General features: G+C 41.7%; 1 protein-coding gene across 8 annotated transcripts in view; it reads right to left on the reverse strand.

Moving 5' to 3' along the window:
• The window catches only part of GRIK2 (glutamate ionotropic receptor kainate type subunit 2), a 624,521-nt gene that overhangs the window by 196,053 nt on the left and 409,071 nt on the right, over nt 1–19,397 (reverse strand). For 6 of the 8 annotated variants that reach the window (XM_077303360.1, XM_077303345.1, XM_077303379.1 and 3 more), the window contains one exon: nt 7,767–7,990. The exons of the other annotated variants lie outside the window; for them this stretch is intronic. In XM_077303360.1, the coding sequence (XP_077159475.1) occupies nt 7,767–7,990 (224 nt within the window). The remainder of the gene's footprint in view (nt 1–7,766; nt 7,991–19,397) is intronic. 8 annotated transcript variants of the gene reach the window in all.

Raw genomic sequence — 19,397 nt, forward strand, 5'->3', positions numbered from 1 at the left:
GAAGCTTCACCTGGGCAGACTTTCCCACCCCAGCCAGACATTGGAAACAAGGCAAGCATCCCTTCTATGCTCACAGCCCCCCAACTCTCCAAAGGCAGGTTTTGAAGGACAAAAAGGCAGACTTTCCCAGAATTTTGATAAGGGCTCCCCAAAGTTTATTTTTAATGTATTTATTTTATTTATAACTTGATTTTTATACCACCTCTCCATCCAAGTGGGCTTGGGGCATTTTACAACATCCCCACCAGATCAGTGGAAATCAGATTTTTTTCATTTAACATGTTCATGATGTGGGTGTTATGCTATGAGGTTGTGGTTGGGTGTTGAGTGTTGGGTGAAGTAGTTACACCATGAATGCTTGGTGAGCACCCAGTCTCTCCAGACAAGTAAAATCAGAAATTCCGCTTAAAGTGATTAGTGAGACATAGTATGATAGAAAGGCAAATATCCAACAGGACAGGGGCTCCCCAAGTAAACCCAAGGCTGGGCACCCCAGCCGTATCAGACCAGGCCCACCAGGAATAGCCACAGATGGCTGAGAAAACCATCCTTCCACTCAAGCACCAAGGATGCAATCCACAGGCTTTATTGGGTTATGTTTCTCCATTAGGTATGAGTTACCAGGGAACCAGTTACTAGCTAGTGAAAATTTATATCCTCCATGAAGGAGAAGGGTTGAACATTCATAGCAATGATCTCACTGACTACTTGAGTGACTGCTTCCGTGGCCCCCTATGTAGCCCTTTTGGATGGCACTGTTGGTGTCCCCATGTAAATGACCTCTTGGAGAGTGATCTCCCATGGTGTCCCACTAGCCATGGATACCTGAGTGCAGGGTGCCTTTCTTAGAGGTCCTCCTGCTCTCCCTCCACTTCTCCCTGCTGAGAAAGTGTGAGCTCTTCTTCCTCCCACTGGCCATCACTCTTTCCTTCAGTGGCAACATACTGGGGAGTGCCCTTTGCAGGTGCTTACAGGGGATGGAGGAGGACTAGTGTTGGGAGGGTTATGCCTCTCTGGATATGGTCATGGCACACCTGAAAGTCTGCTACACAGGGGTCACTGGAAAAGCTGCAGAAATGTTACCGAAATGTGGACTGGAAATGATGTTCCAGGAGTGAATGTGTTTACGCAGAAATATTTGATACCAATGTAGGGAAGACATAAAATGGTAAAATTTAAATAAATTAATCTGACAAAGTTTGCTTTCAAAGATTATGAATGCATTTTTAAAAGACTGGTGATTTGCATGATTACCCAGAAATAAGTACATGAATTTTGGTAGAACTTATGAATGGGTAACTACCCACAATTGCCACCTAAGTATGGAATTTGGTTTTGAGCAAATTAAATGCAAGATGTCACATGGAATAAATCTAATCTGTGTCAGTGGTTTTGAAACCCAAAATTGGTTCTTGATTTTCTTCCATGTAGAACTGGAAGACTGTCTTCTTCCACTCTACAACACCAATTATTCATAGGAATCCAGTTCACTATGAATATAGCCTATACCAACTGGTATAGGCTCAACCACACAGTCCAAAGACTTCAGAAGAGGGGATTATGATTACCACTGATTTTTCCATCCCACTGTAGATGCCCTCACATTAAGATGCCTTATACTGAAGGCACTGTTCCATCAAGAACAATATTCTGACCACTAGAAGCTCTGCAGATTCTCAAGTAGAGGCCTTTCACATCATCTACTACTTGATATTTTTAACTGAAGCTGCAAAGGATTGACCCTGGGACTTTTCTGCATGCCAAGAAGATGTTCTACCTCTTTGTCTCTTAAGCTGCTCATGAGAATCTACTGACTCCCAGGGACAAAGGTTTAGGAGACTCCTGAGGGAAAAGGAAGGAAGTGAAAGGGAAAATGAACTCCACTCCCATGAACTCCACTCACAATTGAATAAATGCATTGTCAAACATGCACTGTTTGTGTCCTGTGTTGCTGCACTCTTGGGTCTCAAAAAGTCATGAGCCCCATACCAAAAAACTTGGTAACCACTGCTTTGGGTCTTACTATATTCGACTGAATATATACTGGCATGCTTTCTAAGTATTCCTTTTATTAAAGGAAGAGAACCTATGCCACAAGACCAAACACACAACACACACATCAAAGAGCTACTAATATAACTGTACCTATTATACAGTTGTTTCCTGCTGTTAATGTTTGAAAATATTTTGATGGTTTTAAAACCTTGTTAAAACTATGACTCATTATTAAAATTTCTAATAAAGGTACACGTTTGATAAATAAAAGCAGCACAATGAAAACCACTAAATGCAAAACAAACGTTGAAACATGTGTATCACAAAATATTTCAAAACACATTGTTGTTTTCTTATGGACACTGAATCTGATCCACTGGCAATTTTACACATGTACAACACTCCATGACTACAACACAAAAACATCTTATTCTGTGGAACTAAAGACAAACAATCAGTTTGGAAGTGGACAAATCTCTGTCTTTGTGATACAGAACTGCTTGTGTGAATGTATACAAACTAACTAAATCCAGCAGAATCATCCACTGCATAGTTAGTGCACTAGAGTGCTTCTTCATATGTATTAAATATTATATTTAAATTATTGTTTGGCTAAAATTCTAAGGATAGCTATATCTGAGTTTATGAGATTTTAAAATGTAGTTTAATGTTGTATACTGATATGATTTTGTTTTCATAATAGTTTCAGATCCGAATAAAGTTTTAATATCTGCCACAACACAGCAAATAATTTAGAGCTGAGAAAGTTCAAAATGGCCATTTAAAATCTGGTGTCAGTTACAGATAGCATCCATTACAAAATGCTAAGTGAGGGAGGAAAGATGAACATTTCAAGAATTAGAAAGAATGTGGGAGGAAGTACCTAAATGCTCATAAAACATGTTTCCTCTGCAAGAAAACATAATCAGGAAGGTGAATTCATCAACATACCACTTTATAATATTAGTATCATCAACTTGTTTAAAACTGCACAAGAATTGGTTACATAGGACAGTAAGGGTGAATATTTCCCAACACAGAGATAATGCGTGACACAACTTCTAAACCATTATTATTCCATGCCTTCAAAATACTCCTGCATTATATGATAAACTTAAAGAAGCTTTCAATGCACAAAATGCAGCTTACAATGTCTGGTTCAAAACAAAACAAAAGCAAAATGTAACAAGGTTAAGTCACACTTTGCACCTTAAAGATCAATAAGCTTTCCAGGCTATGAGCTTATGAGAGTCAAAGCTCCTTTTGTCAAATATGTGATGAAGGGAGTTTGGACAGTCAAAAGCACACTTCCTCGAATTCTTGTCTATATTTAATGTTGTTCTCTGTGCTAGACCAACACAGCTACCAAACTGAAACTATGACATGTAACGCAATGGGATTCTTCAAGCTATGTTTTGTCCCGAGAATTTACTCTGAACATATATAATAAAAAATAATAAACAAACAAATAAATAAAGTTTTGCTGTCATACCCTCACTTCTCTGAAACACTCATCACGCTGTCATAGTATCAAAATGACTTGTGAGAGGAGGATTGCCAACTCCAGGTTCAGACATTCTTGGAGACTTGGGGTGGAGTGTAAGGAAGACAAGGTTTTTGAAGAGGGAATCTTAACAGGGTATCATCATAATCACCATCATCATCTCACTCTCTCTCTTTCTCTCTCTCTGTGTATATGTGTATGTGTATGTATATGTGCATGTGCATATGCATGTGTGTATGTATGTATGTGTGCGTGCATGTATGTATGTATGTATGTATGAGAGGGGTGCTTCTGACGACTTGACAGCCCTCTGACTGGCCTTGAGGGGAAGATCCTCCCCTGAGGGCCAATCTGAGGAGCTGATGAACTGTTAGGGAGCCTCTGATTGCCACTAACTGGGAGGGGGCCCTCCCCTACTAAGGGCCAATCAGAGGCTCTTCCCAGCCATGCGTCCTGGCAGCCTCCCCTGTCACTACCCTCTCTTCTGGCTGGCTTCCCTGCCACCTTGCGGGTTGAAGAATACTGCCACCTTCCCTTCTACCTGGCCTCCCCCTCTCCATGCAGGGTGAGGTCACCACAAGCCTCCATGGCAGGCAGGCAGCACACACCCTTCTGACTGACTTCCCCACTTCCATGTAGGATAAAGGTTATTGCAACCCTCCGCAGTGGGTACCCACGCTGCAACCATCCACAGAAGGCCAGCATCTGCACTTCTTCCCTGCCTCCCCACAGGGCAAGGAGTGCAAGGAGCCACAGCTGCCCACACCAGAACTGCTAGGAGGGCCTGCCACTGGCTCCCAGCCCTGCACAGTGAGAGCTACAGGAGTGGGGTATTGCCATCAGCTCCTAGCCTCCCAAGGCAAGAGTTGGTGGCATGGGATTTTTTCTGCCAGCTCCCAGCCTCCCACAGTAAGAGCTGGCAGCATAGGAGAGGTGGTTCCTTCTGCTGGTTCCCATCCTCCTGTTATCAGAGCCATTTTGTGGGGGAGCCTTCCACCATCTCCTGGCCCATGTTTAAAGTAGGCTTAAAGATAAATGTATCCCATGTGCAAGCACTGGGTCATGTCTGACACTTGGGGTGAGGCCCTCTAGCATTTTTTTGGCAGACTCAATATGGGGTGGTTTGCCATTCCCTTCTCCAATCATTACCGTTTTACCCCCCCAGCAAGCTGGGTACTTTCATAAAATCCATCCTCAGAAACATCCATTTTCTCTAAGTGGGCTGATCTTGGAGATCTGGATGTCACCTGCAGTTCCAGGTGCTCTCCAGGTCCCACATAAAGGTTGGTAACAGTATAGGAGCGTTCCATTAACCATAAGATAGCCTTGGCCTATTTAAATGAAATCCAGTCTGCCTATTTTATCTTTCAAGGTGAGAGCTATCTCACAAACAAACAAAAACATACTTTTGGGTCCCCACTTTGCAAGGCCACTTTGATTCTTGCCCCAAGAAAAAAATCTGGGAGGGGAGGGTAAGGGGAGAAATTATCTGAACAGGTCTCAGTATTCAATCATTAGTTAGTACTGCATTTTTCTTCTTTTTATACATGTTAATATTGCTTTTAACAAGACTGCTTTTTATCTCTTGCATTTTTATATTCTCCCTTACTTCCAAAAAAGGTGCTCTTCTTCCTGTTTATCTTAGCAGCCATTTCAGCACTTTCTCTAGCACTGCTATATTGTTTTAGATGTGAAACAACTAGAACTGTATCATGTGTATAATTTTTAATCTCTTTTGAATTCCTAAATATATAATTTTCTTATAACATACACAAGACTGGCTGATGTTTTCAGCAATTTTCTCCTTTTGAGTTTTTGTTTCCTGGATAGACACACCCAATGTAAAGCCCTGATAGCTAGTGTTCTAGTGTGCATCATGTGGACTTTAAATATACAATTCTGTTGCCCAGTTAATCCTTCAATTTCTGTGCACTAGGGTGGATCTTACCCCTATCCTGCCACTCCACTGAACAAAGTTAATTCATTTATGTTTATTTATTGAAATATAAATACAATCTAAGGAGCCTACCTTCAACTTAAGTGTGGCTCTTACACTGAAGAAAGGGCTGCACTTAAGTTGAAGGAAATCTCCTTAGGCTGGAGAGAGTTCTTGGAGGATGGCTGAATCCACCCCAATGTAACTCGGATTAAGTAGTACTAAAAAAAGTATAATGAAGCCATATCTCATTTACACTGTTCACTTCTTTCCTTTGCAAACACTAAGTATATCCCTACCAATTTTTGCTATAATTTAACAAATTAGGTATCTGTATATTTTTCCTCATTTTGAACTATGCCTACTCAATTAATTTGTGATTGTGGTGACTCTAAAACCTCTTGCTCATTTATCCAGTACTTAATAGTCATCATCAAATAACTGTTAAAACCTGATGTTTTCTGTCATCTCTTGATGCCTATACATATATATGTATAATTATGAATGGGTCACAATCTGACATTTGCAATATAAATAAGAACATCTCTTACACAAAGGAAAAAGTCGTATCCATGAAATATTATGAAATTCTGGCATAAATTTTAGCAGACATCAGAAAAGTAAACTATGATCAACTTCACTATGAATAGAGAGATAATATAGGTCAAATAAGGAAGAGCAATTCTGTGCCCCAAAACAAACAAACAGAATAGCTGGTAAAAATGTCTTTAAAAGTAAACCTAAGAAAACAGGAAAATACAAATGCATAGATTGACCAAACCTCCAGGCCAGGCTGGATTCTGGAGATTTTTGGTGGAAAGAGCACTTGGGCATTAAATTGGGGTCACTGTGGGTGGGCAGGTAGTTGTGTGATCCTGCATTGTGCAGTGGGGTGGACTAGATGACCATGGAGGTGCCTTCCACCTATGATTTTATAAGCCCAAAGATTTTTTAATAGATAAGCAGGGCAGTATCACTTCATATGCCCATTTCTCTGGCAACTTTGTTATCACTTCTATTTCGTTATGCACTATACAATAAGGATCCTCATACCACGGTCATAATAAGCCTTCCTTATTTAATGCTAAAATTGTCAAAGTCTGCATGACTAAATATTAGTCATATAAATTAATAGAGTTAATATTGGTTCTATACCATAAGTAGCCAATAAACACATCAAGGAAATAATGAAGAACTGAAGAGAGTGAGCATTTGTTGAAGGATTTGTGGGAAGACCTAATATATCAGCAACCTGTCCTCAATGATTTAATCATAAAGCTTTCATTGTATTGCACTAATAATGGTGGGCTTTTGGTTAATTTGTACATGCAGAGTACTGAAATACCAAGGTCAATTGAATTAAAGCAGATTCACTGCTTTTAAGCACAGAGAGACATCCTGCATGTGGTGGAATGTTTCCTTGATCACTTCAAATTAGAGGCAAATACACATGTGACGTGTCATAAACAAGCCTTATTCAAATGGGAGCTGTAGTGAAGTGCTAGTGACTTGGTACGTAAACATATTCTCTGGACTGGGTGCCTGTCCCTTGGTGAAGTGCAAACTAACTATAGAAACAGCTCATGCATTATCCTTTAATTCTTCCCAGAAAAGCCATTTGTTTAGATATCTGGCTTTGTTTAAAAAGTAACATTTCTCGCCACAGTCCTCCAGGAATAACTAGGATGAAAAGATTTTTCACAAAAGAAAAAAAAAAAGAATGCCAAAAGAGGAATTAGAAAGAGAACTGGGAAACAACAGTGAACTCTTTAAAAAATCTATGATTTTGTAACTGCTCAGACCATAGAAACACAGTTAATCTTGGTTTCATTGTCTGTTATTTGGTGCATTTTTCTGATCTACAGCTTTTGAAGTTCTCAATGAAGTAAGACTGTCCTACAGGAGGAATGATTTTATGTACCTTTCCTTTCTGTGTGCATAATTTGAATACTTACTTTTTATTGCTAATCCAAAACATCTGAGGACCATTAAGCCTTTTCTTTTTTCTTTTTAAACCACATACAAAAGGTTGGGGAAGATATCAAACTCAGATGCCCAGCTTAAATCCTCCAGTTTACTGTTATAAAATGCACATACCCACTTTGTTGAATGCTCATGTGACATAGCCTACATGTTTGAAGCTTTGCAGCATGGCTAAGTGTGGGGGGAATGCAATATGAAAGCTCTTTGCAATACTGTTTTTCCCCCTCTACTTGTCACAGATCAGAAAACAAGAAAAAGAAGTTAAGAAAGAATTTGTGACTTTTGACAATTATTCTTCAAGTAAAAATGCAACAATTGCCAAAAAATCACAAAAGGTTGACATGTTACCTGGCTATGACAAAGAGCACACAACTGACACCCAAGTAAGCCAGCAGAATATACATCCAGATATCAGGGGATAGAGGATTCAGGAAGGAGAAGACGCCCGGGTTTGTACCATTGGGCTTGCGGTACAAAATACTTATTCCGAGAGTCATAAAGGGCTTCGAAAAGTCGATGACCGTCTCTCGAACATACGTTATAGCCAATGGTGCAACTGCAAGGTCAGCTTTCTGTTTGCAAGGGAGAAAAGAGACAGAGAGAGAGAGAGAGAAAGAGAGAGAGAGAAATAGGCCATAAGTCAAAAGCAGCAGGCAGAAGCAGGCAATCAAATTAAACAAAACACAGACTTTACACTTGGAGAAGCCTGTCTCTATACCAATTAGGTTGAAATTTAAAGGTAGGCTGCTCATCCCTCTCTAATAAAGAAGTAGATTTATACTGCTACTCTTCCACCATGAGCTTGGAATATTGCTCCTTTTACAGACAGAGTTATATATATGGAAGAAAACAGGAAAGAAAAATACTATTTCTAAAATTCTTTTAAAAGAGTATTTTATTTATAACTCCCAGTTGTTTTACATGTCTCTTTTAAAACTAGGTAAAATTTAATGGGTGTTAAGTGTGAAAGCTTTGTCTCCATTTTATTAAATGTATATTCTGATCAACATGGTGGGAGAATTAAGCTCATATTTTAAGCACTCTAGTCATTGTCAATACAGAAAACTATGCAGTTAGCTCTGTGTGGATCAGTGGACCTTTTGACTTTTTCATGATGGAATATGTTGGAATCGCAGAGAGATTTCAAAAGCCGTTTGAAAAGCAGAGTGAGATACCAGTATTAATCCCCCTACACAAAAACGCACACATGCACACACACACCCCACAATGAAAAAGAAAACCCCACTGGGAATGTACAGGCTCTTTTGTACTCCTGAAGCAACTCTCTGGGTCACAGTCTTGAGCTCTGATTTTCAAGTTCAATTGATATGAGGCACTTAGGATAGAAAGTCGAAACTTCCTTGCTGAAATGAACATCAAGTGAAATTCTACACATTCCAGCTAAATATCCTCCCTTCCACACTTACTCAGCACTTGAAGAAAAAGGTTTTGACATTGACTTCATGACCCTACCACACTTTATGGATCAAATACAACCACTACCTTAAAAATAGTTACAACGCTGATAAAAGTTGTAGAACTGGGATGAATCTGAGATGGAGGTTAGTGATTTGAGATTTTTCTCCCTGATCAACCTTTAATAAATAATAATCTCTGAGCAGGCCAGTTTCTCCATACTCCTGAATTTGGATTTTATCTTCCCTTTGATGTTTGACTTCCCTAAGCCTACAAGAGAACACTCAGTACCTGTAAAGCCACTTTTAAAACATGTCAAATCATATTATTTCTGCATACCTGGTGAGCCCCTCACAATGCAAGAACTTTTGTGAGCAACCTCACAATGCAAGAACTCGGTTTTCCTGCCCTAACAGGCCCTGAGTCATTATATTTGGGATTGGAAGGAAAAACTGGAAGTTTATGGGAAAACACAGGAGGGAATAAATAATTTTTAAAAATCTTAGATTATCAATTATTTGAGATTGCTGAAGTCTAGGGCTAAATGAGAAGTTTCCAGTATATCCTAAACCTCAAAAGTCCAGCACGCTACTACAATTATCCTCACTACAGAGCTTGATGTTTTTTTGGGGGGGCTGCATACCTTGGAGAGGGCCCAAGTACACATACATTTAATCTCTACCACATTAATAGTGAATGCCCACTAGAGGGCACAATGACTTCCTCATTCCATCCCCGCCTACCAACCAGCATAACTTGATCTGCCTCTCCATCTTCAGGATTTCTTGCTTCCTTCCCCTGGGAGTGTCTTCCTGTGAAAACACTGCACCGGTCTCGTGGCCAGACTGGGCCAGAACCAGTTTTGTCACAGGGAACCTACAAGGACTTGCGGTGGACCTGTATGTCCTCCACAGACTACTGCCTCTTTGTCTTCTCCTGGCAGCCTCCATATTATAAACTTTTCTTACTTCTCTTTCTCCAACCCACAGACCGACCATTCAACCTTTTATATACCCCCATCTTTAGCCAAAGAAAGGCAATGCCAAAGAATGTTCAAACTACTGCATCATTGCACTCATTTCTCATGCTAGCAAAGTTATGCTCATAATTTTACAAGCTAGGCTCCAGCAATATCTGGACTGAGAACTTCCAGAAGTGCAGCCAGGATTTCGAAGAGGCAGCGGAACTAGAGATCTAATTGCCAACATACGCTGGATCATGGAGAAAGCAAGGGAGTTCCAGAAAAACATCTACTTCTGCTTCATTGACTATGCTAAAGCCTTTGATTGTGTGGAGCACAACAAATTGTGGCAAGTTCTTAAAGAGATGGGAATACCAGAGCATCTTATTTGTCTCTTGAGAAACTTATATGCAGGTCAAGAAGCAACAGTGAGAACTGAACATGGAATCACTGCTTGGTTCAAAATTCAGAAAGGAATTCGGTAAGGCTGTATACTGTAGCCTTGCCTATTGAACTTGTATGCGGAGCACATCATGAGAAAGGCGGGATTAGAGGAGTCACAAATTGGGATCAAGATTGCAGGGAGAAATATCAACAAGCTCAGATATGCAGATGATACCACTCTAATGGCAGAAAGTGAAGAGGAACTAAAGAGCCTGGTGATGCGGGTGAAGGAGGAGAGTGCAAAAGTTGGCTTGAAACTCAACATCAAGAAAACAAAGATAATGACATCCGGCCCTCTCAATTCCTGGCAAATAGATGGGGAAGAAATTGAGATAGTGACAGATTTCATTTTCCTGGGCTCCAAGATCACTGCATATGGGGACTAAAGTGAGTTTAGTCAAGGCTATGGTATTCTCAGTTGTACTGTATGGCTGCGAAAGTTGGACCATAAGGAAGGCCGAGCGTCAAAGAATTGAGGCTTTTGAATTCTGGTGCTGGAGAAGACTCTTGCGAGTCCCTTTGACTGTAAAGCGAACAAACTGGTCAATCCTAGAGGAGATCAGCCCTGACTGCTCCTTAGAAGGCCAGATCCTGAAGATGAAACTGAAATACTTTGGCCACCACATGGGAAGGAAGGACTCCCTGGAGAGGAGACTAATGCTGGGAGCGATTGAGGGAAAAAGAAGGAGGGGACGACAGAAAATGAGGTGGCTGGATGGAGTAACTGAAGCAGTAGGTGCAAACTTAAATGGACTCCGGGGAATGGTAGAGGACAGGAAGGCCTGGAGGATCATTGTCCATGGGGTCACGATGGGTTGGACACGACTTCGCACCTAACAACAACAACATCTTCATCCATATTATTTTATTTTCTTCATTTATATGCCACCTTTCTCCCCACACAGCAACTTACATCATTCTTCTGCCCTCCATTTTATTCCAACAACAACCCCATAAGATAGGTTAGCTGGGAGTGTGTGACTGGACCAATGTCATAAAGTGTGCTTCCACAGGGGACTGGGTATTAAAACTGGGTCACTGAAGTCCTAGTCTGAAACTTTAAACATGAGGGTTGGGCATTTCGGTGTCCGAAGCGACCACTCAGGCCTGAAGCAGCCAGAACCGCATGGCGGGGGAGAGGGGAGGCATGGGTGTTGATGCGCTGGTCGATGCACACATGCAGGCACGTCTGCGTGTGTGCGCCGACCGGCACATTGACACCCATGTCTCACCTCCCCCCATGATGCGGCCCTGGATGCTTCAGGTGTAAGTGGCCACTTTGGACGCCAAACAGCCCAACCCTATTTACAATGCTGAATTTCATTGACTGACTGGGGGCTGAGCCAGCAGCAAGCAGCCAGGCTTGGATTAGTCATGCAAGTGACAGCAAGTTTCCTGAAAGGCCGTAATGAGTTTTTCTTCAAAGGTGATCATAGTCCTGCCTTTTACTGATAGAAGCCAACACATGAAGGCAAGCAGGGACCACTGAGGGTGTTCATTCTTCTATAATTTTGAAGGGTTCATAACAACAACAACAGGAGAATATCACAAAATAACAAGACATGAACAGAGTCAGAGCATCTCTGAGAGAAGAAAGTCACCATCATGCCAGTTGTTAGTGCCTAAAAGTCTCAAGACATTTAATGGGCATTCTGGACATTGAACAAATAACACCAGCTCAGTTCAAGAAGACAGCATTGCTTGGGACACCGAGAATCCTGCAGAGATACATCTGCAATTCCCATGAATTTGACTAGATCTCAAATTTCAGAACATATTCTGCCAGTTGATCAACATTACATCTAAAATGTAGTGATTATTATTTGTGAGTTATTATTGTGAATTGTCGCAATAATAACTCACAAATAATAATCACTTACAACATTTTAGATGTAATGTTGATCATCTTTTCTTTATTTTCAAATCAAATTACATGGATGAGGTCTCCTAAGGTTAAACAAGCAGTTGAATAAGAAAAACGGGCACTGAATGACCACAACCAAGGAAAACAAAGAGAAGCTTCTATTTGAAATGTACAAGGCATTTTTATGTAAGGTTATAGAAACCAAAGAAGATTTCAAAAAGATTGCAATCAAAGCTCACTTTAACAACTGAAAAGAAAAGCACTGGCATGGAAGATATTTGAAAGACACAGAGAACAACGTTGATAGTGAAAATACCTGGAAGTGGCTCCAAAGGAAGCCACATAAATGGAAGGGCTCATATCTGCATTGCAATTACTCAAACTGACTATAAAGAATGTCATGATAGATTTTCACCAATCTGGTTTACCATCTGCTGGAAAATCACGGAAACAAGAATGCTGAAACAAAGATTATTTTGAACTACCAATTACAAACAGATAAACACCTGGAACATAACACTCTGATATCACAGTATCACCAGACTTGTTCTAAGACAGTGAGGCTTGGAACAATAAGAATACTGTGAAGATCAATCTGCAATTTCCAAGAAGTTGAATAGATCACAAATTGCAGAACACCATCTACCATTCAAATATCTGACCTTAACAAATAACAAAAGTAGCAATATTTTTTTTTCCTATGAAAACCTGGAGTTTTTTTGTTTTCAGGTTTGTAGAAAGATATGCCTTGTCTGTTCATGACTTTAGACTCTAGATTTAAATATCCACAGATTTGGCCATGTTGGCCATTTGGCCATGTTGAGCCAAATGAGAATACATATTGATGATATTGTACATCAATGCTCATTTATGCTAGTTTCAAGTAAATTGTCACAATGTTTTAAATATTGTGTTAAAAAGAATGAACACTGGTACAAAATTAATAGAATTTTTGCTGCATGAGATCCGACTACAACATCCGCATACATCCACTTTACACTTATTGTTTTTTATTAAGAACTGCAGAATTCCACCTAAAAATAACAAAAAACCAAAATTTAGCAACAACTGGATTTAACAGGAGATCCTTTTGGATTTATTTTAAAGTTCATTTTGTACAACACCTTGTTCCTAATAACACCTAGTTTCTAACAACAACCAACTAGATGCTCCACAAATTCTGAAAGCAGAGTTAGGTGATAACATCTGTACTCAGATATTTGTGTCCCAGTATCTGGCATTCTCAGGCATATTTCATTTTGCTATTATGTCTAGTCTCCTCTTATCACAATCCCATAGAGAAGTATATTATGCATTGTGTGAATATGCATTTTCTTTTGCATGTTCTGTATTGTCTCTGAGTGGTAGCACACGCACACACACAAATGGAGATAACATAAATTCACATAGAGGTTGAGAACATAGCATACTGTTTCCAAAATTAGCACCCGACAACTAAATATCAACTGCTTTCTTTCTTAAAGATTTTGCAACTGGCTACCTGATTTCACCAAAGACATTATAGATAATTTCCCAGATCTACTGGAGAAAGAAAGCAATAGTTTTAGAATACCAGATCCAAAATTTCACTTTAGAGAAAGTGGTAACATAAGGAACAAAATTGTCATATTTTCTCCCAGTCTAATTTGACAATCCAGTACCACTAGCATTTCTTAGAACAGTGGTCCGCAACCTTTTTCAGGTTGTGGACCAGTGTGGGGGAGGGCGATTGGGGCGCCGTGCCTGTGCGGCAGTCCCGTACATGCACGTTTGCGCCATGCGCAGCTGCAAAAGCACATATGCGGCCGTGCATGGCGCAAACACGCATACACGGACCTGTTGTGCATGCGTGTTTGCGCTGGCGGCCACACTTCCCTCTCCCCCCCTCCCGCAGACAGAAGCTTGCCGGGCTGCAAGCTAATCGGCCGCTTTGGCGGCCGATTTGCTTACAGCCTGGGAAGTTTCTCACTGAAGGGGGGCGGGGAGAGGGAGCCGCGGCCCCGTACTGAGTCCTTCGCAGTCCGGCACCATTCCGCAGCCCAGTGGTTGGGGACCACTGTCTTAGAAGTCATAATCTGGCCATCGGCAACTAGTGTGACAAGCCATTTCCAACAACTAAAGGGATTCACACAGCCACCTATGATTTTGGGAGAGTTAGGATTGATTTAAACAATAACCTTCCCCTCAGGTGTTATCTAGTGATTTTAAGAAGCAAAGTGTATAGCCTTAGAGTTTGTTCCTGTGAGGTAAGTTTTATGGTGAGAAAATAGAGATCTCTGAAGCAGGAATTGTATATCAACAACTTCAGATTCATATATTTACTAGTTAGTTTCAAAGTACAGATAAGGAACACAGGTCTTCAGGCAGACAAAGGGGAAACCTGGCTGAGGCACATTAATTTAAACTAGTTAGGGCTCCAGAGAGCAGTTTTTTGTAATATTTTCATGCATAAATAGGTTTTATTGACCATGTTGGATCCTCTCACACAGGATTCCACCCAACCCAGGGACTTATCTGCACTGGGCTTTTAAAGCTGGTTGGGTTCTGTGTGTGTGTGTGTGGGGGGGGGGGGAAGCCATTCACACTTGACTCCAATTTCCACTTTGCTTCTGGTTGGTTTTTTCCTCCCATCTGCACACTTGCAGTATGACTCTGCAGTCACACTACTTAATTGTCAGCATACCCAAGAGTGTATTTTCTCCACTTCAAGGTGGAAATGAGGGTCCATGGCATTGTCTTTGAGGTGCAGATGCATTTGCCTATTTCAATCTTACTTTCCCCACCCACAACTCCCGCACAGACATTGTGCCATGGTCTCTGCTGATTGGTTGGCTCCTGGCAGCAGCAAACACTTTTCTTTCCGGTGTTGCCTAAAAGGTACAAGTTCTCTTTAAGTAATGCAAGAAGCACTCATACAAGGAAGAGTTGAAGATCAACGCACACATGCTTCATAGTGGGAGGGGGAGAGAGAAATGGGTTACTTGGCAATCTGTTTCTTAAAGTGAGGAGGATACATGGGGGGGAGTAAGAGAAAACATCACTAAAGACTTTTGAAAGTGTTTCCCTCCCACCACTTAAAATCATTTTTAAAGAAAGTGTTAACTGTTAAGCATCCTCTTAAATTTATAGAAGCACAGAAGTGCAAAAGGGAAAACCAGGAATTGAAGCCCTGCTCCTGCCATAAACTAATTAACAGACCAATTAACAGGTCAAACAATGCCATCTGGAGCTTCCAACAGCACCCGCTTCTCCCCACACACACACTCTAGCTAAAAGGCACCTACAGGTGCTGGTATGTGGCTCCCCCCCCCCCCATGATCAAGTATAAAAGAGAGAGACTGACAATTGGAACAATTCAAGTGCAAAAGATAGCATCTGACTGAGAGCAGTTTTGAGTCAGAAAAAAGGAATGTTTCAGATCTGTTGCAAGATCCATGTTCAGATTCATCAGAAATCAGCAGGATCAAAAGTGGGGAAAAATGTGAGTGCCCTTTCACAAGAGTCAGACTAAATGGTACAACGTTTGCTTACTATCACAGACAGACAGGCCTAAGAATCGGGTATTCAGTTCAGGTATTGCAGAAATTGAGCTAAGCCACTCTGTCATATCACCTTCTGGACCTGATTGAGCTTTCACCACTTTCTTCTTGAGGCAGACCTGAATTAAAACTCCTTATTTGCTTCCCTCCAACATTCCATCCCTCTTCTGTATGGTGATTGGATGTTGGAGCAGCACTCTCACAAGTTCGAGTGTCTGTTTTCCCCTTTAAGGACAGGACAGCCTCCTTTTCATCATACCTACCTATCAGCTACTGGCTGAAAATCTAAGGGGAAATGAGGAAGAAAAGAATAGGAATTGCCAGAAATTCCACTTTCTGCTGTATTATTTATTCCCCTTCTGATTGTAAAAACATAGGTGGTAGCCTTAAAGTTTATAGCTACTCTCTCCATGGATCTTAGGTTGAGCCTTATATACGCACAAATATACTGAACAAGATTAGCCAACTCCTTAGTAAAGTGTCTAATTGCTGACATTTCAACTTATAAATATGTCCCTTAAATGTACGCTTTGGGCATGTCCAGTCATTCAGTTTTTACTCATATCAATTTTGTAGGAGAGTATTGTTTGATTTAAAATGACTGCCAGCAGAGTAATGACATTAGTTCCAGTGTGTGCCAGAAGTGACACTGCTGGTGATGTTGCTGCCATGCCAGGCTAGGGTTCCCACCATTGTCAGTAAGTGCACCTGCCAGCCAGCTGATTGGTAGTGAGGGGACTGTGGCTGACAACAGGAGAACCCCACCAGGGACTTGGCAGCTGTGAAAGAATTTATCTTCCTATCCAAAATGATTCAAGTCATACAGTCATGAAGTATACTATGAACAAGGAACAACTGATTAGAATCATAGAACCACAGAATCGTCGTAGAATAATAGAGTTGGAAGGGACCTCATGGATCATCTAGTCCAACACCCTGCACTATACAGGACACTCACAGCCCTATCACTCATCTACTGTAACCTGCTACCCCTTTGCCTTCACAGAATCAGCGTCTCCGTCAGATGGCTATCTAGCCTCTGTTTAAAAATTTCCAAAAACCCACCACCTCCCAAGGAATCCTGTTCCACTGAGAAACCACTCTAACTGTCAGGAACTTCTTCCAGATGTTTAGATGGAATTTCTTTTGAATTAATTTCATCCCAATTCGTTCTGGTCTGTTCCTCTGGGGCAAGAGACAACAATTCTGCTCCATCCTCCATATGGCACTCTTTTAAGTATTTGAAGATGGTTATCAGATCCCTTCTCAATTGTCTCCTCTCTAGGCTAAACAGACCAAGCTCCCCCAGCCTTTCTTCATATGTCTTGGTCTCCAAACCCCTCACCATCTTTGTTGCCTTCTCTGGACACGTTTCAGTTTGTCAACATTTCTCTTCAACTGGGGTGCCCAAAACTGAACACAGTATTCCAAGTGAGGCCGAACCAGAGCAGAGTAAAGCGGTACCATCGCCTCCCGTGATCTGGACACGATACTCCATTTGATACAGCCCAAAATCCCATTCACCTTTTTAGCCACTGAGTCACACTGCTGACTCATGTGCAATGTATGGTCTACTAAGACTCCTAGATCCTTTTCAAGACAAGTCTCCCCCATCTTATATTGGTGTATTTGGTTTTTCCTACCTAAATGCAGAACTTTACATTTGTCCCTACTGAACTTCATTTTATTCTTTTTAGCCTACTTCTTGAGCCTATCAAGATCATCCTGTATTCTATTGCTGTCTTCAGTTGTGTTTGCTACCCCTTCCAGTTTAGTATCAACTGCAAATTTAATAAGTATCCCCTCTAATCCCTCATCCAAATCATTTATAAATATGTTGAACAACACAGGCCCCAGGACAGATCCTTGGGGTACTCCACTTGTCACTCTTTTCCAAGAAGATGCTGAACCATTAACAAGTACCGTCTGGGTACAATTTGTCAACCAGTTATTGATCCACCTGACAGAATTAGGATCCACACTGCATGTTACCAACTTGTCAACAAGAATATTATGTGGAAGCTTTACTGAAATCCAGATAAACTATGTCCACGGCATTCCCCTGATCCAGCAAGGTAGTCACTTTCTCAAAAAATGAGATAAGGTTGGTCTGACATGACTCGTTCTTGCAAAACCCATGCTGAGTCTTAGAAATCACAGCTCTCAGTTCCAGCTGCTCAAGGTGTTTGATTATTTGTTCCAAAATTTTGCCAGCTACAGATGTCAAGCTGACAGGTCAATAATTACCCGGATTCTCCTTTTTCCCTTTCTTCCCTTAATTAAAAAGAAGCAGGCTCTCCCAATTCCCCCATTATAATAACAGTAATGACAAATAAATAAAAGCCTCTATCTGAAACCCTGCAAGAGGGGGGATATTCAAAAAAGGCCCAGTTGGTAAACCTGCAGTCAACATCACAAGCTAACTGTATTTTATTTGGTATTTACTGTTTTTACTGGGCACAATATCTTCCTAAGGTGTTTCTATTTATTTGTTTGTTTGTTTGTTTGTTCAATTTGTATCCCGCCACTCCCCAATGGGTTCGAAAAGGCCCTGATCCTGGTCGAGGCTAAGCATGCTTCCCTGGGACTGGGGTTTCCCCCCGCAGAACGTAAGGCCCTGCGGGGAACATATGGTGGTAGCCGGTCCTGCAGGTATATGGGGCCCAACCCGTGTATAGCCTTGAAGGTTAAAACCAACACCTTGAACTGAATCCGGGCAGCAAAGGGCAACCAGTGCAGCTGCCTCAGCACAGGCTGGATATGGGCCCTCCAAGGTGTCCCAGTGAGGACCCTAGCAGCTGCATTCTGCACTAGCTGAAGTTTCCAGATTAAGGACAAGGGTAGGCCTGCGTAGAGCGAGTTACAGTAATCTATTCTGGAGGTGACCATCACATGGATCACTGTGGCCAAGTTTTCGGGGGACAGGTAGGGTGCTAGTAGCTGGGCCTGGCGAAGATGGAAAAATGCCTGGCCTGCTACTCTTTTGACCTGTACCTGAGTAGTCAATGAGGCATCAATGGTCACCCCCAAATTCCTGGCTTGGGGCGCGATGGCAAGTTGCAGTCCTGCCAAGGTGGGTAAGCGCGCTTCCTGATCCTGCCCCCTACTTCCTGACCCCTACTTTCCATCTTGGAGGGGTTGAGTTTCAGGCGACTCTGCTCGAACCATTCAGACACTACTTCCAAACATCTGGCAAATGGTTCCGGGGGGGAGTCCGGGCGGCCGTCCATAAGGAGATAGAGCTGGGTGTCATTAGTGTACTGATGGCAACCCAGTCTATAACTCTGCACCAGCTGTGACAGAGGGCACATGAAGATGTTAAACAATGTAGGTGAGAGAACCATGCCCTGTGGGCACAAGAAGGGCACGAGAACTTCTCCCCCACTGCTACCCTCTGGATCCAGGTCTGGAGAAAGGAGCGTATCCAGCACAAGGCTGTGCCCGCTACCCCTGTGCCAGCGAGGCAGTGGACCAGCAAGTCATGATCCATGATGTCAAAGGCCACCGATAGGTCCAGAAGAACCAATACAGCTGACCTGCCTCTATCCAGATGGCGACAGAGATCATCCAACACTGTCTCCACCCCGTGGCCAGGACGGAAGCCAGACTGATATGGATCAAGTAGGTCTGTCCTAAACTAGATTTGCAGTTCCCTAAAAGTAAAATGACAAGGCTTCTAACCTCTAAGAGGCCTGGAACATACATTAACATGGTAATCATTATTCCAAAGAGAATGCCTGCATTTTATAAAATGA

The sequence above is a fragment of the Paroedura picta genome, chromosome 1 (assembly GCF_049243985.1).
Source record: "Paroedura picta isolate Pp20150507F chromosome 1, Ppicta_v3.0, whole genome shotgun sequence".
Taxonomy (NCBI): domain Eukaryota; kingdom Metazoa; phylum Chordata; class Lepidosauria; order Squamata; family Gekkonidae; genus Paroedura; species Paroedura picta.